Source organism: Athene cunicularia (assembly GCF_003259725.1).
Source record: "Athene cunicularia isolate RWA chromosome 25 unlocalized genomic scaffold, athCun1 chr25_part1, whole genome shotgun sequence".
In the NCBI taxonomy this organism is placed as follows: domain Eukaryota; kingdom Metazoa; phylum Chordata; class Aves; order Strigiformes; family Strigidae; genus Athene; species Athene cunicularia.
The window spans coordinates 1,242,615-1,267,112 of NW_020799134.1; the positions used below are offsets into that span (position 1 = coordinate 1,242,615).

The 24,498-nt window shown below is 43.9% G+C and overlaps 2 protein-coding genes across 3 annotated transcripts in view; one reads left to right on the forward strand and one right to left on the reverse strand.

Moving 5' to 3' along the window:
* The first annotated feature begins 94 nt into the window (after positions 1-94).
* On the forward strand, positions 95-3,729 carry MSTO1 (misato 1, mitochondrial distribution and morphology regulator). The gene is made up of 9 exons (XM_026863946.1): positions 95-389; positions 508-625; positions 718-852; positions 961-1,113; positions 1,603-1,734; positions 1,887-2,071; positions 2,303-2,401; positions 2,500-2,618; positions 2,870-3,729. The coding sequence occupies exons 1-9, from the start codon at positions 214-216 to the stop codon at positions 3,106-3,108; spliced, it is 1,356 nt and encodes a 451-aa protein (XP_026719747.1). The 5' UTR covers positions 95-213; the 3' UTR covers positions 3,109-3,729.
* The window catches only part of GON4L (gon-4 like), a 26,767-nt gene continuing 5,557 nt past the window's right edge, over positions 3,289-24,498 (reverse strand). Inside the window, exons 9-30 of one of the 2 annotated variants that reach the window (XM_026863944.1) lie at positions 23,857-24,049; positions 23,026-23,127; positions 22,324-22,364; positions 21,915-22,018; positions 19,576-19,774; positions 18,443-18,529; positions 17,751-17,922; positions 16,886-17,030; positions 16,554-16,704; positions 15,786-15,902; positions 13,018-14,748; positions 12,197-12,440; positions 11,049-11,230; positions 10,352-10,549; positions 9,682-9,825; positions 9,059-9,202; positions 8,576-8,695; positions 8,176-8,289; positions 7,491-7,698; positions 5,795-6,575; positions 4,552-4,654; positions 3,289-3,981 (exon numbers count right to left, since the gene is read on the reverse strand). In XM_026863944.1, the coding sequence (XP_026719745.1) occupies positions 3,832-3,981; positions 4,552-4,654; positions 5,795-6,575; positions 7,491-7,698; positions 8,176-8,289; positions 8,576-8,695; positions 9,059-9,202; positions 9,682-9,825; positions 10,352-10,549; positions 11,049-11,230; positions 12,197-12,440; positions 13,018-14,748; positions 15,786-15,902; positions 16,554-16,704; positions 16,886-17,030; positions 17,751-17,922; positions 18,443-18,529; positions 19,576-19,774; positions 21,915-22,018; positions 22,324-22,364; positions 23,026-23,127; positions 23,857-24,049 (5,430 nt within the window). In that variant the 3' untranslated portion in view covers positions 3,289-3,831. The remainder of the gene's footprint in view (positions 3,982-4,551; positions 4,655-5,794; positions 6,576-7,490; positions 7,699-8,175; positions 8,290-8,575; positions 8,696-9,058; positions 9,203-9,681; positions 9,826-10,351; positions 10,550-11,048; positions 11,231-12,196; positions 12,441-13,017; positions 14,749-15,785; positions 15,903-16,553; positions 16,705-16,885; positions 17,031-17,750; positions 17,923-18,442; positions 18,530-19,575; positions 19,775-21,914; positions 22,019-22,323; positions 22,365-23,025; positions 23,128-23,856; positions 24,050-24,498) is intronic. The other variant, XM_026863945.1, reaches the window with a different exon arrangement.

A 24,498-nucleotide genomic window follows, 5' to 3' on the forward strand; every position in this document is an offset into this window, starting at 1 on the left:
CCCTAGGAGGACGCGTCCGCCGCGGGGAAGGGAAGCTCCGGCGCTTCGGTCCGAGGTGCGGGGCGGCGCGTTCTGGTTCGGTCCGTTCCGAGGGGGTCAGCGAGCCCGCCCGGGGGCAGGAGGAAAACCGGGATAAAGAGTTTTCTGCGCACAGAAATAGGCTAAGAAACGGGATGAGGGAAAAAGCGGGTTTTGTTTTCCTTATCCAAGGGGATGTTGAGAGTTGAAGAGATCTTTGCTCTGCTCCTCTCCCTCGTTCCAGGCGCAGCTCCTGCCCCCGCCCGACCCGCCGGGCCCTCGGGCAGCAGCACCCAGGTCTGGTCCGATTTCCTCAGCGTGCGCCTGCACCCCAAGAGCATCTACGTCATCCGACAGTACATGCACGATGGGTACGGCCTCAAGCTTTGGTTCAGAACCTGCTGTCCAGAATGGAATCTTAATTTTTCCATAAAGGCAAAATTAAGGAGATAGGGGTGAAAAAAGTTGATTCTTTTATTTTTTCCTCAGGGAGTGTGGTTGCCTAGAAGCCTTTGGACAAGGTGAAAGGCTGCTGCAGGATCCCAGCTGCCTAGAGGAGTTGGAAGATCGGTTGCACTTCTATGTTGAAGAGTGTGATTATCTGCAGGTTGGGCAGCTTAAGCCAAACTCCCTTTTCTTTGAGGAAACTTTCCGCTTGGGCTTAAGCCGAATCTCAGACGCTGCCATCATTTTACACAGGGATTTCAAGTCCTCTGTGACCTACACGATGGATTCTCTGGAGTTGGTGCCAAGGTGACAGAACTGCTCTACGATGAGTATTCAGGAAAAGGAATCCTGACTTGGGGCTTAACTCCAGTCCTGAGTAACATGGGAGTAAGTAAACAACAGGGAAAAACAAGAACCAGGGATGCTTCCAGACCCAACTGGGATTAGACTTGTTTCTTGTTGCATCTTTGAGATTGTTTTTTTTTTCCACCCCAGGATCACCAGAAGAACTTTTACAGACTGATGAACACAGCGCTAGGAATCGTCCACCTCTCCAGCCACAGCTCCCTCTTCTGTCCCCTGTCGCTCAGTGGGAGTCTCGGAATCAGGCCCCAACCTCCCCTCACCTTCCCGTACATAAACTACGATGTACGTACCCCAGAGCAGCTGAGCTAGAACCACACCTGCCTTGGCTGGCTTCCACCACTCTCTGGAAGTGTTTTCTGCAGTTAGTGTATTTTTAGCAGTGTTTTTTCATTACGGTGTTCTGCTAAGCAGAAGAGACTTTTTGTTCCTGCTTTTTCACTGTTAGCAGAGACTTAACTGCCAACTTTTTGTTCCCATAGGTTTTTCATGCTTTTAACACGTTTCCTTTTTTGCGGTCTTTCTGTTGGTGTACTGCCTTCACTTTCAGCACTGAAAAAAAAAAGCCTCACTGCATTATTCTTCATGTGTGGAGTGTGTAACTCCAGCAGCTTTAGTGCTCAGACATGGAACTGGCAACAGATCATGTGTTAGCACACAGCTGACTTGCTTATCCAAAACCTGGAAGAACTGTTAAACACGACCTCTATAAAAGCACAATTTACAACATGCTTAAGTTTGTCCTGTAACTCTGCCCTTTGTTTCCCTCCCCAGGCCTCGCTGCCCTACCACAGCAGCGCAATCCTGGCAGCCGCGCTCGACACCCTCACTGCTCCGTACCGGCTCTGCTCCTCTCAGGGCTCCATGATGCACCTCGCTGAAACGCTCAACTTCTCAGGGAGAAAGGTCAGGGCAGAGAACAAGCAGCTTCTGCTCCTCTCAGCTCTGCCTGGACTCACACTGGAGGCAGGAGCTGTGGTTCTACCTCCCTCCACACAGGGCAGGAGCTGGGGAGCGTGTTCGGGACAGTGGTTTGTCTCCCCCTCTCTGACTCGTAGGTTGTGGCTGCGTGGGCTTCTCTTCCCTTTCCTGCCCTACGTGGCTGCTCGCTCCCCGATACTTTACATGCCTACCAGCAGGACGTGCCCTGGAAGCTTCTGTCTTCATGCAGGGAGCAAAAGGTCAGCTGCTGTTTTGCTCAGTCTGTTGTGCTACGAGGAGTTTGCAAAGAAAGTCACAGCAGGTAATCAGCATTTGAACTGCACTTCTCCTTCCAGTCCTCTGGCACTCTCAACAGCAAGGATTTCTTACGAGTGTTACAATCCTCCTATTAGGAGTGTCAGCTGAATGGAAAAGGGAAAAAAAAAAAGTCTAGTTATTCAACCAGTTCCGTGCTACTAACAGCAAAACAAAGCAGCTGAGTCACTGACATTTTCAGTCAAGTTACCTTGAAAACTATGAATTGTCTTTGCAGCTGTCCAGGAAAGCAGCCCCCTTCTCCCCTCCACGCTTGTGAGAGCACGGAGCAGGTTCTCCAGCATTACTTACACACTCTGTTTCCTGGGGCATTCAGGTTGGTAACAGTCTTTTTCTTTTTTGACCAGGGAACACTAACTAGAAACTGAAGGTAGAACAAGTTTCCGGTAACGTTATTCACCTTCTTCCTTACAGCACATCCCACGTGCTCGAGCAGCCATGTCACACCCTTCCTCCCTACCCCCAGTTTTTTTCTCCTCTTCTTACCAGACAAGGCTTCCTCCAGGACAAACCTCCCAGTTATTCCTCAGCAGGTAACAAGTGCCCCTTAAACTTTGCAACAGAAAGAGACATGGGGGCAGGAGGGTCTAGCAAAGGTAAAGAATTATTTAAAAAAAAACCAAACAAAACCAAAACCAAAACACAGAACCCACACTTCTGGGTGTTTGTAGGGCAAAAAACTGATGGGTGTTAAGCAACTCTTATGCTACACTGAGTTCAAGTAAAACAACTGCTTGTGAAACAAGCTTCTGGGTGTGTTTGAACAAAGCTGTTGTCCCTGCAGCAGTGGAGAGCATCCCTGTCCTGGCGGGCCTGCAGTCCTCGCCCACCCTGCGCACGCTCCTCCGCAGCCTGCACCAGGACCTGCACCAGGCCGACGTGCGGCGCTGGCCCAGCTTCTTCTCTGCTGGGGTCGAGCACGAGGACTTCCAGGAGGCCTTGCAGGAGCTGAGGACTTTAGCCCAGTGCTATGAAACGGGGTTTGAAGCAGATGAATCTGAAGATGAAGCAGATTCAGACTAACTCACCTTTATTACTAGAGATACTGGAAGTAAGAATATCTTTAAGATCACTTTCAAAATAAAGGGAATGGCTTTAAAGATGGTATTTTCTTTTCATTTCATCAAAATCCTGTTACAAAGGCTGGCTTAAAGTCCTCCAGCTACTTGCAGTTGTTTTATAAAGGAGGAATGCTGCTTTTGGGGGGCTGGTTTTGGATGTTTGGGTTTTTTTTTTTAAAACTCTGCAAAGTGGATTTCTTCTGCCTGTTAGAATAAGACCACACAATAAATACAGAATTCAGATTGTAACTTTCCCACGTACAATCAACACAAGGGGAAAAAAAAAACTTACAAAAAAACCCATGTGTTTGTTCCACATGAAAACAGACACTTTATGGTACAATATTTACATGTTCCTCTCAAAGGCTGGTGGCCCAGTCTTCACCACGGAGTGAGGTCAGCGTCCACAAGCATCACTTCTGTCATGTCACTGTCAGCTCCCCAGGTGGGTTTCTAGAGAATGTTACCACCCTACCCCCTTCCTTCATTCCTTTAGTTTCATACAGGTTGAGAAGCACAGCTTGTCAGAAGTGTAGCAGGAAGTGAACCACAAAAAAAAAAAAAAAAAGGCTATCTTTAGTACCTGTGCAAACATTTTTCCTTTATCCACAGCACCTGTCTAGCAGCAAACTGGCAAACAACTCTCCTTCCAATGCAGTCAGTAGCTTATCAAGCCAGAAAAACCTTAGTCATCAGGTTCTTCCTCAGAAAGCAGAAGATCTTTATCTGACAGCTGGTCTGTGTTACTGGTACTGGTTGCATCCTCCTCATCTTCAGAGCTCCCATCACAGGATGTATGAAACAGCCTCATCAGCTCTCTGAACCTGTGGGATACCTGAAGAACAAGGGGAATCCAGGATGACTTAATGACCTAAAGGTGGTGGCAAATGGAAATTTCATATTACAAAGTTCAGGGTGGTTTGTACTTTTACATTAAACCCACAGTCACATTTTAAGCAAGATTCAGTCATAAAGGGGGAGAAATGAAGAAAGCACTGGGTTCTGTTTTCTTTGGAAGAACAGTTACATTCTACTAACTTGCAGGGGAAAAAAATGGCAGTTTAGGAAGATTTCTGAGCAGTGATGTGGGAAGGTTAAAGGACAAAACCCTGCAGCTCCCTTGTACTGAAGTAGAAGGCTGGACCCCAAGCAGCACTCACTGGAACAATTCTGCGACCAAGTACAACGCTAGAGTCTCAATGGTAATACCGTAAAAAACACCGTGGCAGTCGTGATTTTTGGCTCCACTAGAAGACATGGAGATTTGTTCAGGTTTTTTAATTGCAATTTAGAATTATTTTTCTCTGATGCAGCATCAAATTAAGTTTGTGAGACTATATGACAGCAAACCACCCCTCCCTCCTCTCCCCCGTCGCAGATGCCCTTTCTGACCCAAACCCCTCACCTCACTGGCCGTCTTGTTGCCCAGTTTCTGCGAGATGGCATGGAAGGTTTCCAGGTGGGCTCCTTTCTCCTGGCAGGTGGTCAGGATGACTCTGTCAGCCTCCCTGCAAAACAGGACAGCAGCCGTGGCAGCAGCTGAGAACAACTGTTGCCACACTTCGAGCACCAGAGGCCTGTTCCTGGGTAAGGACAACGGCCACAGAGCGAGGCCTGCAGGCTCGTCCCCTCACTGCTGCTACCACCACCAGCCACAAGACAGAGCGCCAAGCAGAGCTGTAATTTAGACTGGTTTTAAGCTTTTTGAAGAAGAAGTTCTACAGTAATAACATCACCACGAGCAGACTATTTCTCACAGGACCGAGATGGCTGTGACAGACCATGGTTAGAGGAAACATGGCAGCTCAGGGAGGGGTGGCTGGAGCTGTCTGGGAGAGAAGGATCTGGGGGTTCTCAGTGACAAGCAGCTGAACAGGAGCCAGCAGTGTGCCCGGGTGGCCAAGAAAGCCAACGGCATCCTGGCGTGTATCAGCAATAGTGTGACCAGCAGGAGCAGGGAGGTGACAGTCCCCCTGTGCTCGGCACTGGTGAGGCCACACCTGGAGGGTTGTGTCCAGGTTTGGGCATCTCAATGCGAGAGAGATCGAGGGGCTGGAGCAAGGGCAGAGGAGGACAACGAGGCTGGGGAAGGGCCTGGAGAATAAATCCTGTGAGGAGACAGGGAAGGAGCCGGGAGTGTTGAGTGTGAGGAGGAGGAGGCTGAGGGGAGCCCTCATCCCTCTCTGCAGCTCCTGACAGGACATTGCAGAGAGGCCGGGGCTGGGCTCTGCTCCCAGGGGATCAGGGACAGGACAAGAGGGAACGGCTGGAAACTGCCCCAGGGGAGGGTCAGGCTGGGCAGGAGGAGAAAATGTTTCCCAGCAAGAGTGGTCAGAGAGTGGAACAGGCTGCCCGGGGAGGGGGGAGTCCCCATCCCTGGGGGGGGTTCAGGGCCGTTGGGATGAGCTGTGGGGGATGTGGGGTAGGGGAGAGCTCTGTAGAGTCGGGCTGAGGGTTGGACTTGCTGATCCTGAGGGGCTTTTCCAACTGGAATGATTGTGGGATTCAGTAACTATTCAAAGGGAGGGGGGCAGAAGACATTAGAAAATGGCAATACAAAATTAAACTACAGGATATTCCATAACACGAAAGCTGAAGCCAAATACTGAACGCACGAAGGATGCACAGTGTAGTTCAGGCAGATATACCTGGTCCAGAGGACAACCTTCTCCCCCGTCGAGCTGACTTTGCTGTTCTTGGCACACACAGTTGCTTCTGTGACTCGCTGTTGCTGCTGCTGCTCCTCTTCCTTTTGCCCCAGGGAGGCAGTAACCACTCTGTATTCCAGCTGCTCAGGGTGCTGATGCATCTGGAAGCGGTTGTTTGCATTTGACTTTAATCTGTTCTCAGGAAAGTTTCCAGTGCAGCCCGTATCATCTGTTTCCAAAATGTAATTATCAGGGGACTGTGAGCTGCAGCTTTTACCCAGTGCTGGTTTTCTACCTGGGGTTATCCAACCCTGCTTTGCTTCAGCTTTTCCTTCCAGAGATAAAGGTGGTCCCTCAAATTCTTTCACTGATTTTGAAGCATGACCAAACCCAGCGAGCTTATCTGAGGCATCAGAATGAAGCCCTTCAGTCTGACATAAACTCTTTGCAGAAGAGGAACTGGGCCCCGTTAAACCTTTTGCTGTAGCAGAACGGGAAGACAGCAGCAGATCTCTGCTCAGCCCAAGGGAAGCACCTGCAGTTCCCTGATGCTGGTTTAGCCCCTCACTCCCCACAGTGCAAGGGCAGTCTTTGGTTTCTTGAGGTAGTTTCAGAGTAGCTTTTTGCAGAGGTGTCCATCTGGGGCCAGTGATAGAGGAGTCGCTGTCCCCTGCAGCATTCACAACACTGACACCTGCTTCTTGAACCTGATTATCAGGCAGTGCAGCTTTTTCAGAAGATGCATGTCTGCTGGAGACAATCTTTCCTTCCAGCTGAGATCCTGGTAAGAAACCCAAACAAGTTTAGACTAGCTGTTATTAAGAAAAATTTCTGGAGGCTTTATTCATTTAAGATTTTTTTAAAAAATTATTCGAGAGCATAATGCTGTGAGAACACAGTTTGAGAGCAGCTTTGTGATTCTATCTGCACTTTATCCATCCTGTACTTGAAAGGAGGCAACTCTGCAGCCACAATTTTCTTCACCACTGTGGGTTACTACAACCAGCTGCTGTGTGAAGTGATGAACAGGTGCAAAAGCTTCAGTGCCTTGCGCAGAACAAAATTTTCACAGGAAACAGAAATTTCTGCGTGTGGCACCTGATTTAGACCCACTATTAACTAGGCATCAAGTTGCATTACATTTAAACCACTGTGTTTAAACCTGGGCCTTGTCTCCAACAGCAGCATTAACTCAGACACAGTTAGTGAAAGAGGGAAGAGATCGCTTTCAGGTTTATCCTGCAACAATCATGTTTCCTCTTGTCTGCACCAGACTGAGGGAAACACATGTAACATGAAAGAGATCATTTAAAAGAAGATTAGAGAGATGGTGATTTTGAATTTTTGTGCTAAAATGAAAACTAGAAAAAAAAAAATCCCAGCATCATGACCTGGTAGTACCAGGAATGGGATTAGCACGCTAGCAAGAGAAGCTTAAATGGACCAATCACTCTGAAAAGGGGGGAGTATTTCTCTAGCCAGAAAAGCTTTATTTGAAGAGAATGCTCTAGACATCTGTATGTTTAGAGCATCCAGAGTGGATGAACACAAGGGGAAAAAAAAAAAAAAGAAAGAAGATTAGAAGTTCTCATTATCTCAGTAAATGTGCATCAGAAAGCCCTATGCCTATTGTCATCCGTGTGAACCAGTCTGAGGATGAATGATGTACCTGTCTGTACACAAGACTTTCACACACCTGAAGCCAGAGAGTCCCCTTTCCTAGACACGGTTTTTGTTCTGCTCTGGACATCCTCTCCCTCATCTCTGTTGTCCAGGCTTTCTTCTGCAGGCTCCTTCGACATTCCAGAATCCTTCCCTTCAGGCGGGGGACTTGATTCTTGTTGAACAAGGCTTGCAGTCAGCTCATGAGAATCTTTGTTTTTATAAAATTTGTTTTCACACACCTGCAGATCAATAGACAGGCAGACAGTTACAGATGTGGTGTATCAGTCCAAACCCAACACGTCAGCCTTCGCACCCAAAGGACCCCTTGCCCCTAACAAAGGCTTCGGTTTGGCAATACATTTGCAGTTAGAAAGCTGAATCTTTTTTCTTATCAACAGGTATGGTTCTTTCAACATAGTGGCCACACAAGCATCTTCCACGAAGAAAAGCTTATTCTTAACTCAAGAGAACATCAAAATTAACACTATTTAGCACAGCAAGGAGGGGCAGTAGAGAGTGAGCAGGAGATAGACGGGGGAAGGCCAGGCAGTGTGGTCTGAGCTTTGAAGAGGGCGATGCTACTGCTCATCTTTTGATTTACATTCTCCCTCAGCACGTTATTTTGGAGACACGAGGCCCGAGGCTGGACACGGGGGGACTCTTGGCAGAGCTCTACATTCCACTCACCACTCCAGTGACTTGGCCTATCAACTAACCTTACTACTACAATGGCTGCAGGTCCTCCTTTTGCTTTTCTTTAGCTTGAGATCGCTAGTGCCTTCATGGCAGGAACATGAACATTCCTTCATCCCATCTACCCACTCGACCTCCTGGAAACAGACATACTCCAGCTGACACACGTGCAGGGTAACAACGCGACGGGGGGTGTGTGTGCGTGTGTCACCCCCAGAGTGAGCCGGGAGGGGCAGAGCGGCCCTCTGCACACACCCAGAGAACAAACACCGTTACGCTGCTAGCAAGCAGAGCACAACAGACACATTTCAATCCCCTTTCTTCACATCTTTTTAGGCTATTGTCATGTCTCTCGAGAACACACATTTACCCTCATGGGCATGCATTTGCTCAGAGTCCAGACATGGGACACCCCAGGCCCACCTTGTCATTGTTGTGGCCTCCGATCTCTTTCCGCTTTTTATTTTTTGAAGCTGTGTGCATCTTGGGTGGTTCATCCTCCTCTTCTACATCTGGCAGAGACACTTCTTCAAACCCATCAAACTACAAAAAAAGAAACACACAAGAACAGCTCTATCATGACAGCTCTTCAGCAGACCCAACTTATTTTTCTCTACAATTTCTCAATAATGAGCTCAGTTCCAGGACATGAGAAGTTCAATTATATTAGAAGAGATACAAATGCTCTAAAAAAATTTGAGAATTTTAAAACTTTAAAAAAGTTTACTTCAGTCCACCAACAGCTATCTCCCCCTGCTACTTCCCTCTCTCTGAAAATGCAGCCTCAATTTTCTGTTTAAGTCTTATTAACGTTCAAACATTATTCTTTTATTAATTCTTTAAGTTTGAACATGTCTAGTATCTCTGCTTTTATCTTTTCTGGTCTTGGGGAGAAGATTGCTCCACCTCATATTCCTTCTCTTCTGTCCAGTTGATCTCCTCAAAATCTCCCATGCGGCTGGCTGAGGGCCGCAAGTGATCAAAGAAAACAGAGAACTCGTCCTGCAAGTGGTCATGTCCTTTCAACAGTTGCCACATTTGGGTCTTCAGCTGAAAGAGAGAAATCCAGAGAAAGTAAGTGTTTCATTCCATGCCGTCACATTCTTTTCAGAAGGATTTTTCAAAGCAAGTGGAACATCAAGGCATATTAGACCTCCAGCATGGAAGTTCATGCTTGCATTGGTATTACTTCATAAATATTTTGAGATCATTCCACATCCAGCTATTGAATCAGCATAAAAATATATCCCTCCAAAATTCTAGGCTGACCTGTAGGAGGCACTAAGCTAAAATTTCACCTGCAAGGTAATAAAAGCTCGGCAGAGGTAGGAGGGAGGAGACACACAGGCCATTTAATTGTAAAGCCTCTTGAAGAGGCAGCTTCAATTCTCTACCACACCCCGCAGGGGAGATCACACTTGATAAACTCTCGTGCTCTCGAGGAGCAGCACAGGGGAAGAGTGAAGCAGGCCAGCTAATTGCATTCTCAAGGGTTCTGAGAGAAAGGAGGTACCTGGATGCCCGATTACCTCTGCAATCTCCTGGGGGAGGCAGTCTGCACAACTCTGCAGAACTTTGATGATCTTTTGATGGTGGGCAGGATTTTCAGCAAAACAAATCTCCAGCTGCCTGAGGAACTTCCGGCTTTTTTCAAACGCTTGCTGCTCTTCAAACTGACCAAAAGAAAAAGATTCACCCCTCATGTTCAGGAATATATTTGCAAGCATCTCTAGCTGTGTTCAGCAAGCTACAGAACGCCTGTCTCACTATTCATTTTGCATTTGTACTGACATCCATTTCTATAATCGATACTTACGTGAGCTGTGAAGTTTTGCTTCAACCATACGCACACAAGATAGGAAAATCCAGAATGTCACAGGTGAAACCCTCTACCTTACAAAGTGGGAGGCTGATTTGTGAGACAAGGGAACTGTTCCACTTGCTGTATCTGCAGTGTTGTCTCTGCAGGCAGGTTCTGCAATGTAACTGGGAAAGGCTGATCCTCCACAGTAACACTTAGAATGAGACTTAAAACAAACACTAGACTTTTCAATTCTGATTAATAAAACAGCAAGGTAAGCAAATGATTTACCAGCTGTCTACCTTGCTTGCCCTAGGAAGAATTCATTATTCTTTCACTCCCACAAGCATTGACGCTGTCTGCTTAAAATTGGGTCTCCTCCTTTTCATTCTACCTACCAGTCCACACTCCAAAGCTTGTTCTGGTAAAAGAAAGGCAGCAAAATCGGTGAGCAACTGTGGCCAGTCATGCAACAGTTTCTGTAAAGTGGAATAGAGATCCACAGCTGTTTGCTTGTCCGTGCTAATCTCAAACTCATAGATAACACGAAGGAAGTCTTCATACTTTCCAGGAACATGCTGCAAGGCTTCACGCACCTGAAGAAAGCAACAGATTTTTACAGGACTACATAACATCCAGGAAGAAAACAAGTGAATTTAGTAATCCTTGATCTCTTGCTACTCAGAATTTCCACAGTGCTTCCAGTTTTGAGCCAGCCAGTCTCTTTTTTAAAAGATAAATCTGAACTGCTCACAAGAGAGAAGGGAACCAAAATCCAAGACCATGGAATTCTGAAATTAAAAGAGGCTCAGTGCTGTGGATTGACTGCAGCCAGCAGCCAAGCACCCCCCCAGCCCCTCAACTCACCCCCCAGCTCCCTCGGGGGGGACAGGGGAGGGAAGAGGGAGAGCAATACCATGAAAACTCATTAGTAGTGGTAAAGGACCACTACATGGGGTGCTATGAAGAAAGAGAACTCCATTCCCAACCAGATCCAGCGTGCCCAGTTGGAACTGGGTTACATGGCTCAGGCATGAACCCCATTAGAGGCCTCATGATGTTCCCATTTCTGGGCTGCAGACTGCTCTGGCTTACCCTGGTCAGATAGGCTTGTGCAAATGCCAGATCCTTCTGTTCCCGCAGGGGATCTCTCTCCAGGATGTCTTCATCATACAAGAGGAGCAGCTTAGATGTATCTTTGCTAGCACGAGCCCGTCCCCTCTTATTTCTGGTTCTGTGGGAGCTCCTGCTCTTCCCAGGAGCTTTCATGTTTTCTCCTGTGAAGAAGCACAAAGCAAGTTGTACAGGTACTTCATACATCCCTCATATTCTTCTAGACTGACGTTGCAATAGAAAAGTAGGTTTTCAGAGTCAGTGATGAGTTAACTGTTTATGCTCTCCTGTAAGTGTATGAGCAAGATACTGTTCACTAGTCAGGCTGGCTAACGTATTTTAAATTGGCTGGTTTATTTTTATAGCATCTGACTGGAAAAATCTCTGAATACAGCAACAAACCCATCCTAGCTGTGACTCAGCCAGCAATCTACTGTGAAACAACAGATACAGCTACTGATACCCAGGGCAAAGGAAACCATCGTGGGTAACGGAGATACAGCACGAGCATCAGAGCTGGTGGTTAACACTTGCAGATTATTATTTTAGCTTATTATTTACATGAATAGAGTTAACATCACAGATTAATAACTGGTGTCACACAACAGGGAATGAAAGAGTGTGCTAAGAGTTGCTACATTGACATTTTTATGCCTTTACATTAGGAATCTGTTGGACTAAAGGGCTGAGATCCACCCCCTCGAAATTCACCGCTCAAATTCATCCACCACTTGTCAGATTCTGTTAAGGTATTATTTGGTGTCACTTATTTTCCCCCAACATGATCTTATAATAAAATTCAATTTAGCAAAGATTTGACTATTTAATATTGTTCTCACACAGGCATTGGGTATGAGCTGACAAACCACAAACCCTACACCTGCAAATTTTTGAAGCATAAATGCATTACATGGACTAAAACACCCCTCAGTTCACACGCATGGTAAGAACAGTCTTTACAGAACTGTGACAGTGTTGTAAAATTTAATTGCCAGCTGGAAAGCATCACTAAGCTCAGATACACTAATTGAAATTAAACCCAGATACAGTTTCCTCACTGTTCTGCTTTTAATGCAGAGAGCAGCTTATATCCTCCTGTGCTGTGTCAAAACAAACCCCCCCGAACTCACCTGCTGTCGTTCTGTGGGCTTCCACCTGTGGGGCTGCCTTTGTCAATGTGAAGGCAGATTTAGGTTCCTCTGATACATCTCCAGATATTTCATCATCTTTCTGTAAACTCTCTATTCCTTCCCCCTCCTCCTCTTCCTCTTCCTCAGGCTCAGAGTTCTCTTCCTGGGAATTCTCTTCTTCAGAATCTCCTTCTTGGCTTAAACGTCTCTCGGTTGCAAGCCAAGTAAGTTTTTCCATTGTCTCCTTAGAAAGCAACAACAAAGCGTCACATTGTTTTCTTTTAGTATTTGTTTTAAGGCCATTCAGCAACTAGCTCCCTCTCCCATAATTCTAACAGCCAATTTCACAGATCAACATCTGACCAACCAGAGGATTCTACTGAAGGGACAAAATTCAACAACAATCAGAACTATTTTATCATGCAAAAAATTAAGTTTCAGAATCTGCCACTTATAAACCCCTTAAGCTAGACAGAATTCCTTAATGATGATCTTGGTTCTTATAGGCTTGCTGGAATTGTGACCTGGAAAATAATTTTCCCTTAAAGTACTTTTTATTAAAGAACAGCCTCAAGTTGAGGAAGTCCTTGTAACTCAGCAGATTTTGAATCTGCATGTTTGCAAGACACTCCTTTGGCTTCGACTTAAAATCTCAGAACAACATGGTGTCCAATTTCTGTGTAAAACAACACAATACCATGCCATTATTACATAGCTAACAGTCCAGCTTCCCAATTGGATTCAAATTGTGATTTGCCCTGACCCCACTAGGGTGTTTCAGGACACTGATGCAAGTTTGTTAAAGTTCTGTTTGCTTTTACCTGAAGCTCTGGCACTGAAAGAATAGATTCTTCTGAGGCTGATGACATTTCTTCATCCTCATCTTGTGTAAAATCATCAAAGTCATCATCTTCCTCCTCTTCTTGTCCTTCTCTCTCTCCTCCAGCTTCAGGGCCAGCTGGTGTCCCAACAGACTGGCCATCTATACTGGATGAATCCTCTGGTCTTCCTAGTGGACTACTGAATTCTGCCTCAACATCTGCTGTATAAGAAAGATTCTTTGGAGACTCACTGCTTACAGGGGGTCCAGCAACAACACTTGCATCCATCTGCTGTTCCCCATGGGGAGATGACTGCACAGCTCGTTGTTGTTCTTCTCCCTTCTCGTCACATGAAGTATGCTCCTTTTTAGCTTCTTTTGGGTCATTTGAACATGAACACGCAGCCTCCATGTTCAGCTCCTGGCCAAGATCCAGCATGAATTCCTCCTTCACTTCAGCACATAAAATATCCCTTTTCTGTACTGGATTTACTTCCTTGGCAGCATCATTTGAATCTTCAGGCTCAATTTTCACTGTTTCATCTGGATCTTCTAAATGAGGCAGGAGCTCCACAGACAATGGCTCTGAAGTGCTCTCATCTCCTTCTACCACTGTCCAGCTACAGCAATCACTCTTATTTTCCTGACTGGCATTAGTTGAAGTGCCAGGATTTGTACTACACTCCTCCTTGGGGGAGACAGCAGAGGATGAAATGTACAACTCCGGGGGTTCGACCTTGGGCTCCACCGTGGGGTGGGTATTTTTGTTGTTTCCAGCAGGGCAGGAAGGAACCAGATTCAGCTGTTCTTCATTTTCACCCACAGATGCTGCAGAAAGACTAACTGGGTTAGGAGAGACTATCAACGAAGGGATGGAAGAAGTCACTAGAGGCTGATTTAAGGGACATGGGAAAGTGGATGGATTTACCAGTAAGGTTGTAACTGGGATTGCCTGAGTGCCTCTACCAACTGTTGTATTTATGGGCTGGATCATATTGCAACCATTGCCTATGTTAACCACTTTCACTGTGGTGGCAGGTACTGTAAGGATGACAGGTGATGGCTGAATCAAAGGTGACGTCTTTATCAGTGGGGCAGATTTTGTCCCCTTCTTCCTTTGGTATCCCTTACGAACACAAGGTTTGCGTATTTTTGTTCCGGCCAAAGCTGGCAACATCAATTTTGGCTGAAAAGTTACTGGATTTGAGACTAGAGCTGGTGGTACAGCAGCTGAGAAAGCTTGTCTGGAGTCTGAATGTGAAGTGGAGAGCACGTTCTGGAATTCCAAGGCATCCCCACTTCCCACCACTGCTGGAACATTCAAAGGCTGCACTCCTGGCACCGTCTGCATCACTGTAGCTGGCTGGATTAGCCGAGGAATCTGAACCATAACTTTGCTGGGAGGAGCTTCTGACTGGGACAGCTTCACAGTTTTCTGGATGTTAATAGTGTTGGCACTGGGCTGCAGACAGGGACTCGGCCGAATGAGGACAGGCTTCAGAGCAGAAGACCTCTGCCTCCTCCAGGCCCTCCGAGAGAATCGATTGGCGAGGGGCTTCAGGGTCAGTACAAGTCCCTTTGGCATGAGTAAAGGATATTTTTCATCACATTCTGTGTCTGGAGTTTCCTTTCCTGTCCCCAAAAAGACAGATTCTGCATCAGGTGAACCTGGCATCTCCCTGGCATCTTCTGCTAATTGCTTCAATTCCCCCTGAATGGAGGGCAAGCTGGCCTAAAGGGAACAAGAGTTTATTAGTCCCATCCACAGGCTGCTCCTCTATTACCACCTTCAAACAGCACCACAGAAGCTGACAGACAGTAACTTGCTTCTAAATGTAAAGCAGTTTTTATTTACTTTATACTACTCTATATTACTTTGTACTTATTGTATATTATTTTATATTCATGAGTTTTACTCCAAGCTCTTCAAAAGAATCTGAGAGCCTGAAAGAAACAATGGAACTGAATCACTTTATAAAGGTTTCTTTAGTAAATACAAGATTTTTGTGGGAAGGAAGCTTCACTAACAATGAAATATGAGTGATTAAGAGAACTGGATTTCATGGCATTTGAGTCTAATTCTTTCCTCAGACCTCCTTGACCAACCCGCAGCACGGTCACTATGCCCCCTACTTGTGCAAAGTCTCAGAGAGAGAATCCTTATGAAGCATGAGACATTTCAGTATAACAAAAATAACAGCCTGTAGGTGAAGATCACCTTGAAAAACCCCAACCCAAGCCCCCAGCTTTCTTCTTTCCTCTCAGAAGGTGAGGTTTTAAGGGGGGAAGAACACACCCTCTCTCATGGCTGTAATAAAGCAGAAAAGATTGTAACGCTGCTAGCCCTAAAGTGAGGCTCAAGCTATCTTGATTAACAGATTAACAAAGCTAAAGAACAAAATCAACATATCAAACCAGAGACATTAGATATACACCCATGCAGTAAAACAAGGATGTGACAACAAGCACTACGCCCGCAATAACTTCAATGCTGTACTGCAGTCGGGCAGCCAAGCACCAGGATTAGTGTCTAATCCTTCAGGTTGCTACATACTACTGCTCCTTTACTAGAGTCAGGACAACACAGGCTCCCATGCAATATAATCAGACTACCTTTTGACTTCAGAGCTGTAGGCTAATCAAAGAACTCACTCCAGACCTAGGCTGGACAGAAAAGGGAAGGAAAAAAAAACCAACACACCAAAAAAACCCGAAACCAAGCAAACAATAAAAAAACCCACATGCTGGATGAAGAATAGCAGCAACTACCTTTAACCAAAATGGCAGGCGATGTTCTTCTCTCTCCACAGGTGGCTTCCACTCATTAGGCTGGATTTCCTCACAGCACTTGAACAGAATGGGCAACTGTTTTGTCTTTTTATAGTACTATTGTGGAGACAGGAGAGAATGCAAGAGAACTGTGGTCAGATCACCTGTCCAATACCTGCTAGGATGTAGGGTAAGGACTGTGCTCCGTAAAAGCGTTCACGTGAACAGAGCGATTCTCATCACTGCTACTTTAATAAGGCACTACCCACAGAAACTGTAAAAAAAAATAATAAAGGCTGAATCTTGGTTTCTCTTGAAAGCAAGCAAGTTCTAGCAGATGTGCAGGCATCCTTAAGTGTTTCTGGTTCTTAATCTCTCTTCAGCAGTGGCCATTAGCTTTGAGGACAGGATATTTGGCCAGCTGGACCTTCAGCCTGACTGGAGGCAGCACTTTTGTTTTAGCTTCACTACTCAAAGTTTGTGTGTATGAATTTGCCAGGATTACTGAAGCCACATTTGTACTAGGTCTGCAAGTGCTGGGCTCTAAAGAGTCAAAATAGTAAAGTACGTACTTGCAAAGTACAGAGGATAAGATCTTTTTGAAGAAATCCTCATTGCTAATAAAAAGATGACATTTTCTTTTAAGGAAGTGTCAGTATGTAAACAGCAAGGTCTGCGGAGCAAACAGCACATCTCTGCTCGTATAACAAACCGACCAGACACACAAACCTGAAAAATACCAAACCATACTCTCAACACATCACTTACTCTGATGATATTATCAGGGGCTCGATTCATATTGAGATTCTTGATTCGGACTGTAAGCTGGTGGGCAGTTTTTGTTGGCAAGAGATACTTGCTGATCAAGGGCTTTGGAAACTCTGTCCCTTCAAAATGTTTCAAACCTAAAGCTAATAAACTGAAAATAAAGGAAGAGAAAAGAAAAAAGTCTTTCAGACTGTATGGCAGATTTGGCAGATTGCTATTTGGATGTGGAGCTGCACAGTACACAGATATCCACAAAGCCTACAGCCTAGAAATTCTCCTTAATAAAGGAGTCTCATTTGTATGTGTTTTACTCAATGATTCCAAGCACCTACTTGTCCTCTGCCTTGGTGAAGATAATCTTGTCCCGGGGAGGGTTTGCTTTCAAGGAACATATTGGCAGTAACTCTGGATACATGAAGACTCTCCTTGTTGCCAAAATCCAAGCCACTTGCTTTGGCAAACATGGAAATTCATTGGCTGTGAAAAAAAATAACATATATGGATAGATGTATACACGGAAAATAATGTTTCTCACAATTGACTTCTTGAAAACATTGTTCCTTTTACTTCTTTCATGCAAAAAGACTTTCTCCCTCATTTTTAGAATTTGCATATTTCCTAGTTTTTGCCCTTAAATTACATCAGTAAATTTTAAAATTACTTTCCCCCTTCATCTTTTCTTTTGTTCTATAATGAAAAAACATGTTTTAAAAAAAGCTCTGTTTATTTCAAGTGAGTTCACTCTCTAGGTAGTAGAAAAATCACAAACCAAATATTTGAAACTAACAGTTTGCAGCTTTTTTTCTTTCACTAAAATACTCGAAGGGAGTATTTCCTTGATGTGTGTTAACCAACACATCTGGAAGAATTATTTCCAGTTTCATAGTTCCTTGATGGACTTCTGCAGCTCAAAACGTCATCTGCAGAACAATAAATGGCAGGATTATGATGTCAAACAGAAGTCAACAGCTCATGTAAGATGCTTTACTACACTGCAAACTTAAGAAGCAAAAAAGGCAGTTGATAAAGTGAATGGTTTTATCTAAAAATACCTCACAAAATTTAAATAATTCCAAAAAGCAGTCTGAACCGTATCTCATCTAAAGGATGCACAGCATGAAGTAACTCCCACTACTGTAAATGCTTTCCCAACCTTCAAATCCATACTGCTTCCAAAAAATCCCTTCAAATCCATACCACTCTTTTTCACGGCTTTGCGAGGGCTCCAGTCAACCTGGACTTGGGCATGAAAATCCTCAATGAGCTGCAGTGCTCCCTTCAAGTTACATGGCTGGAACATTGTTTGAAACTTGGGACTGAAGGACTGACGAAGGAGCGTAGAGCTTCGAGCAAAGTTACCGAGTTCACTCTGCAAGGTCAAACACCAAGATCAAAAAAATATGCCTTCAAATGGAAGGTAAAGAACAAATAGATGTGATGCAATAATGCAAAAAAATAAAAGCTAGTGAAGCAACAGGCAGAATTAAAAAAAGTAGACTGTTACAGGTCTTCTTTTTCAGCATTACAAATTTAGGAACAATCAGACAAATTGATGGTTTTTAATTCCCCCACTTTCCAGAAACTTTCAAGGTCACAGTGTTTACTAATTACAGAAACTGTATTTACTTTTAACTTTCAGTATTTCCAAGAAAACAATTAAAAAAACCCAAAGGCATGCCAATCCAAAGCGCTGTTATCAGTCAGCACAGTATGAATGATTTCTCCAAGTACTGGGCATGTTCATAGCAGGCTGACAACACTGTTCCTTTATTGAGTGGTAGTATCTCTGAATTTGATAGGATCAATTAAATAAATTAAGCTCTCTAAATATCTCCAGTGACCAGCAATCATTAAAATTCATGTAGCTCTGATTTTAGCCATGTCCTTACCAAAAACATCCTGGTAGTACTGGCCTCTGAACTTAGAGCAGGGTTGGAACTTGCGAGAAGATGGATTTGAGTCAGAAGCTGAACATGCTTGAAGAATAAAATCAGACAAATGGGTTTTTTCAGTCTATCAGAAATCCAAGAAACTGGAAAGCATAAGTATAGAGGCACAAGAAGTATCTCCTGAGCACCCCAAAAATCACGTTCTGACTACAAAAAGCCTTTTAAGCAATAGAAAACTGAGAGAAAACTTTAATATCCACTGGCAGGAAGTTTATTACACAGACTCTGAACACGTCATCTGTTTAAGTCTTAGGGCACTTTCCCAGCTTTTGTGCCAAATACCACAATGAACAATACAGAAAGAGTATTTTTTTTCTAACTAAACACTTCAGAAACAATGACTTCAGCCATTGGAACTCCCCACATGCACACAAACATCCTACATCTTGCTTTGCAGCTGAAAAATTGAAGTCACCTACTCTACACGCCTAATGCAAGATCTCTTCAGCTTGTGTTTGAGAGGTCTGTGTCCTTCCCTCACTGCCACAGACCAAGACAAAGCACCATATGATGGATACAGAGTGAGAAACGACTACTCAGCAGGACTTGTATCAACTTCACACAAGACCAGTGCATTTTGTCCTTTCAATCCTTTCAAATTTTGAAAAGTCCTCTTGAACTTTGTATGGACGTGGAAAAAATTTTCTTAAGTACAGCTTCTCATCTACGCTGCTGACAGCTTTTCAAATGTTCAAACTGAATTTCTACAGTTTTGCATGGTGGGAAGAGGAAAAAAAAAAATCCAAGCTACATCAAGAAAAATGTTCTTAGAAAATAATAAAGAAGTTGGTGAAAACAGAGAATTTTGACAGAATTCAAACACGGCCAAGGCAGCTACCTCACATGAGAACAATACAGATGCTAAGTCAGCTCTACTTCGCACATTCAATTCAACTTGTCTTTCAATGTGGAATCAGGCATGTAAACATCACCTATTAAAGCTCCAAGCGTAGCTTTTTCAATTAATTTCTTCACGGAAGAACACCAAAGCGCTTGCTGTACCATGGACTTTCCCTGCCCCCCGCACTACACGGCAAATATTCATTAGGTCAGACCAGATAACATTTTATTACCTGCTGCATTTGCTGCTGGAGCCTCTTTCTTTGCATACTGTCCAGAACAAGGCTCTGGAGAGGCTTCTCATTCTGAGGTTTTGATTTTTCTATCTCTTGGGGTGGCTTGATTGAGGACTTTTTCATTCTCAACTGCTCAAGTTGTTCCTTCACTGTCCGGTGTTGTTCATTCAGTAAATTGGCCAGAGGCTCTTCAAATCTGTTTGTGATCAGGCAGACCAAAATATAATAAGCATATGATTTAGTAACCATTCACATTTATTTAGAATATTTCACTCTGTATCTGGGACACACGGTTTAAGAACTATCCCTCCTGTACTACTCAACACTTTGACAGTATACTTCAACCTGAAAAAAGTTATTTATACCTTTGGCTTATACACAAATCTTTTCATCTACCACAGCACTGTTGGAGTTCTGGGATGAAATGCTTCAACTGTTTATTCCAAGAACAGTTAACAGTCTTGTCCACCATTCCCAAATATACCCCATGGGTGTTCCACTCAAGTGCTCAGATACTCTCAACAGCAGTCAGGATCTATCATAACCTAGAAACCAATCCTATTTAACTTCTATCACCAGGCAAGGTCTGAACCCAAGGTATTATGGGTGGCATTTTATATTAATAATAATTAATATTATAGTAAATATTTTATATTTATGCAGAGTACTCCACCTGCTGATACTACAGTAAGAACTACTCCAGTAGCAGAAAAGAGGATGTACATACTACTCTTCTTTCAAAACCAGCTTCAGCTACCCTCTGCTCTACAACAAACCTTTTATTTTAGCTACACCAGTTAACACTCATTTCTGCTAGTTATCAGCTTCACTTCTATAACAGCCCTGAAGTCAGATACAAGTTGTTCCATGATGCTTTCAATGCAAGGTATCATAAAAACAATAAACCTAGCAAATGGGTATTTTGCCACAAAACAACTTTAAGAATCCTGTATAGAGACAAAACTGGAGAAGAAACAAGTGGGAGAACTACCCAGCTGAAAATTAAATGAATACAACTAGCCATTATCAAAGAGAAATGCATACGAATAATACAAGAGCATAAAGTTTCCCTGCTTTTAGTCTGTAGCTGGTTTAAGAATTGCTGCACTCCCCTCTGGTACTGCTCACGCCAGAGAGAGTATCAAGAAACTCCAGCCTTCATTTTAGCTCCTTTCCCAAACAGATACAGCTTCATCTTGAGCTGATCTGCCCCATAAACAAGGAGACACCATTCATGCCACAGTTCACCTTTAGCCAGTTTCCAGAAGTGGTGAAACAGAGCAGCATTATTACCTAGACAGAAATGCTTTAAACCCTTTCCTCTTCAAGGCACTGTTTCAAGTATAACCCTGACCAAAAAAACCAAAAAAAGCCAATTTCCAAACTTTACAGTCATTTCAGACCTAGGCCTCAGCTATCTTATGCCTTTTTCCTTAGAAAAGGCCACCATTAACACCCAGGCTATTTACTTAAAAGATAAGGTGACACAGTTGGTCAAACCCAAGTATTTGTCATCAAAAAAAAATATTTAAGGGCAGCAAGTGAACTTCACCCCTCCCTTTAACAATAAAAAAAGCCAAGAAAACTATTATTTTTCTGAAACTATTTCAGATCAGCCATCACCACAGTGCAAAGTACAAGAATTAAGAGCTAGAGTGGCTATTGCTCTGGGGCTGGGACCTTCCTTGCACAGGCCCTAGTGACCTCTGATCAATATGCAGCAACACCCCAGTAGCTTCTTTACCCGCTGCTTTGAGGTATCATTGCCAGCCATGCAACATCCTGCCCCACCAACTACTGTTAATTTAACAGCTGAAGTGAGTGACTTAACAGGTAATGATACAATTTTTTCAGAAGAATTAGTCTAATAAGGGGGGGGATATGTGGATGGAACTCAGAAATAAACACAATTTAAATACACAGGGACAGTATATGCAGCATGGAGATGAAAGAGGCAGGAACAGAATCCTCCAAGAGATGCTGGCTTGTTGGAATAGATCATTCTGAAAGACCTTGGCTGCTTTCAGCTATGACACCAATTGTTTAGTGCAGACGTTCTTGCTGTCTTTCTGAACAGTTACATTTTCACTGCTGTTGTTCATCATCTTCTTCAGACATACCACAATTAGTAAAGTCAAAGGTGGCAGGCAGAAAAAAGAAGGTCAAGTGCTCAATCTCATAAATAAAAACGGCTCAGAGCTTTCTAAACAGTGGCCAGTGCTGAAAAGGCATTACCTCTTTGGTGGATGGCACAGGACAGCTGCAGGTAACCACAGGCTTTTTATCACAGCAGAGTTGTTATTTTTAATTTTACAACCATAACCAAATGATCCTACCTTAGTGCCTGTGGTGTATTAAAATTCGGCCGTGACTCTGTCACATTATCTTCATCTTCTGGACCTTCATCTTCCATGTTTGAGAAACCCATCTCATCCTGGAACTGACAGCAAATGTGTAGCAACAGTCAGGAATAGAAAGCTCAAGCAGAACATCTACTACCAGATGTCGTTAGCTAATAAAGCCCATGACGATCCTCTTAGCACAGACATTCACCTCTGCAAGGACTTAAGGAAATTCCTATATATGTTCCTTCCCAAGGCTAAAAATTACACTTTTATGGTAGAGGCCTGTGCATGAAGTCAGCACAAAGCTTCTTACAGAGACCACCCCTTTACGGCTTCAGAGATTTCACGTCAGATCTGAGAAGGACCTGTTCTTCAGTGCTGTATCAAATTTACCACTTACTGTCTCAAACAGCTCCTCCATCAGTTCATTGACTTCCTTTTCTGCAAGTAAAAGTAAAAAGAAGTATGAAGAACTATTTTCCAAGAAACACTGAGCAATCCTGTCACAATATCAAGTCATTTAAGGAATCTTTCTCGTGAAGGGAAACTCTCCTCCTGCACTGAGAGGACCAAGGAAATGCCCCTGCTATCATATCCTTTTTTAATGCTGGGCTCCAAGAAACTTCAGCTGAAACTTTTTTCATTAAGAAATATCACATAAAAACTAATTTTCAGAATTTAAATTTAAAGTTATGTTAACCTGTAATAAGACCTAAAACAAGTGTGCTTTACTGAAGATGAAAAGAGCTAACTCAAAGATTGTAAGGACTTGGAGAAAATTTATTTACACTCAAGTCGTAAGGCAAGCATTCAGTTCTGAACTGGCTGTAGCTTTATGACAGACTGTACTGTCAATGTAAGTATTATTCTTCAGTCTTTGCTACGGAGTAAAGCTGCATCTGAGCACAGCAGCTCTGGTTAGATCCTTTCATGCACTCACAGAAAGCCAGCTTTGCACAGAAAAGCTGTTCAAGTCAGTACACAGGTTTGGGTTTTTTTTAAGTTAGCCTACACTGCAAAATCTTTACAACAAAAGATACACTTTCCAAAAATTAATTCCTAATCCTAACAAGAAAGGAGGTGGGATTGCCAAAGGACTTACTGGTAATTCTCACAGCACGATCATTTCTGAAGTCTTCTGTATCTGGTTCATCCAGATCTTCCAGGAAGTTGTACTCAGGGTCATCATCATCATCTGCTTCATCTAATAGGAAGCATGTTTTGAAACGTCATTTCCCTGTCCCAAGATCAAGCAGTTGCCAGGAGCAGAAGCACTTCATTTACTGCCTGACCTGACACCAAGACAGTGAGGACTACTGCTTCAAATTAACTGTGTGTTCCTTTTTATGAAAGATATCAAGCCCATCCTCTTTTCAAACTGAGCTACTAGCATCCTTCTTTGTAGCCATTCCCACTTAGAAAAGCTGGATCTATTCTCTGTGACCTAAGCTTCACCTGAACTTAGTGTGGTTTATATTCAATTTGCACAACACTGTAAGCAATCAGTAAATTCGGGACAAAAGAAATTGAAGCCCCAAAGCTTGCTCTTGCTTCTTCTCAAAGAACAAAATAGTTTCTACCAAAACAAGTCATGTCCCTAACAACAGGCACCACACCCTCAGATTCAGGTGTACCAACACTGCCAGGCTCATGACACAGCAGGATGAAGGGCTGAAACACATCCCCTTGGTTTGTGGTTGCCCATTACTGCATGTGCTGGCTAGCAAATATTTACAAGTGAGACACCTGAAGTTTAAAAACCCTCACAAGACAAGGAAAGCTGACAGCATTCAAAACACATGCATATTACTAAACACGATGATGGCTGCAGCCAAGAACATCATTCATAAAATCAGAAGAAAAAGCTCCAGGCTTTCAGCGTGACCCCCAATTCCAGTGAATGCCACCATCAACCTCCACATCTGTCACATACCTTCATTCTCCACATCGTCGTTCATGAGCCCCCCAAGCCACCTTTTCCATTCTTCATCATCTGCAGTGTTGGGATCGTACATATCAGGTGTGATGTCGGGGGCTCGGAGCTCAGCCTCCAGCTGGCCCAGGGGAACATCCTTCAGTGGCCTCTTGGACCGGGTGCGGAAGGCAATGAGGCTGTCTTCCAGGGACTGAAATGGGAAGGAAAAGCACAACCCAACTGTGGTAATAGTATATTTGCCTGCAAAACCAGCTAAGCTAACATGATATCTTTCAAAAGGAAAACTATTTTCATTAGTTATGTAAATGTCACAGAATCATTTAACAGTCAAAACAACAGCAGTGAGAGACACACGAGCAATAAAGAGAAAGCGCAGTTACAATAGAAAAAAAATAAAGGAACACTTCACAGAATCATCTCGGTTGGAAAAGACCTCGAAGATCATTCAGTCCAACCATTAAACAGCTACCAGCCCTTTACAAACAGCTACCTCTGTTCTCTCCGAGCTAGTGTCTTACACACCACAGAGACCCAACTTACTGTTTAAAGTTACAAAGGAGAGCAGAATGCAGTAAAAGTAGCAGAAGAGAACACCAGAAAGCTACCTCTTCTCTAACAAGCTTTGCTCAAACTAAACCC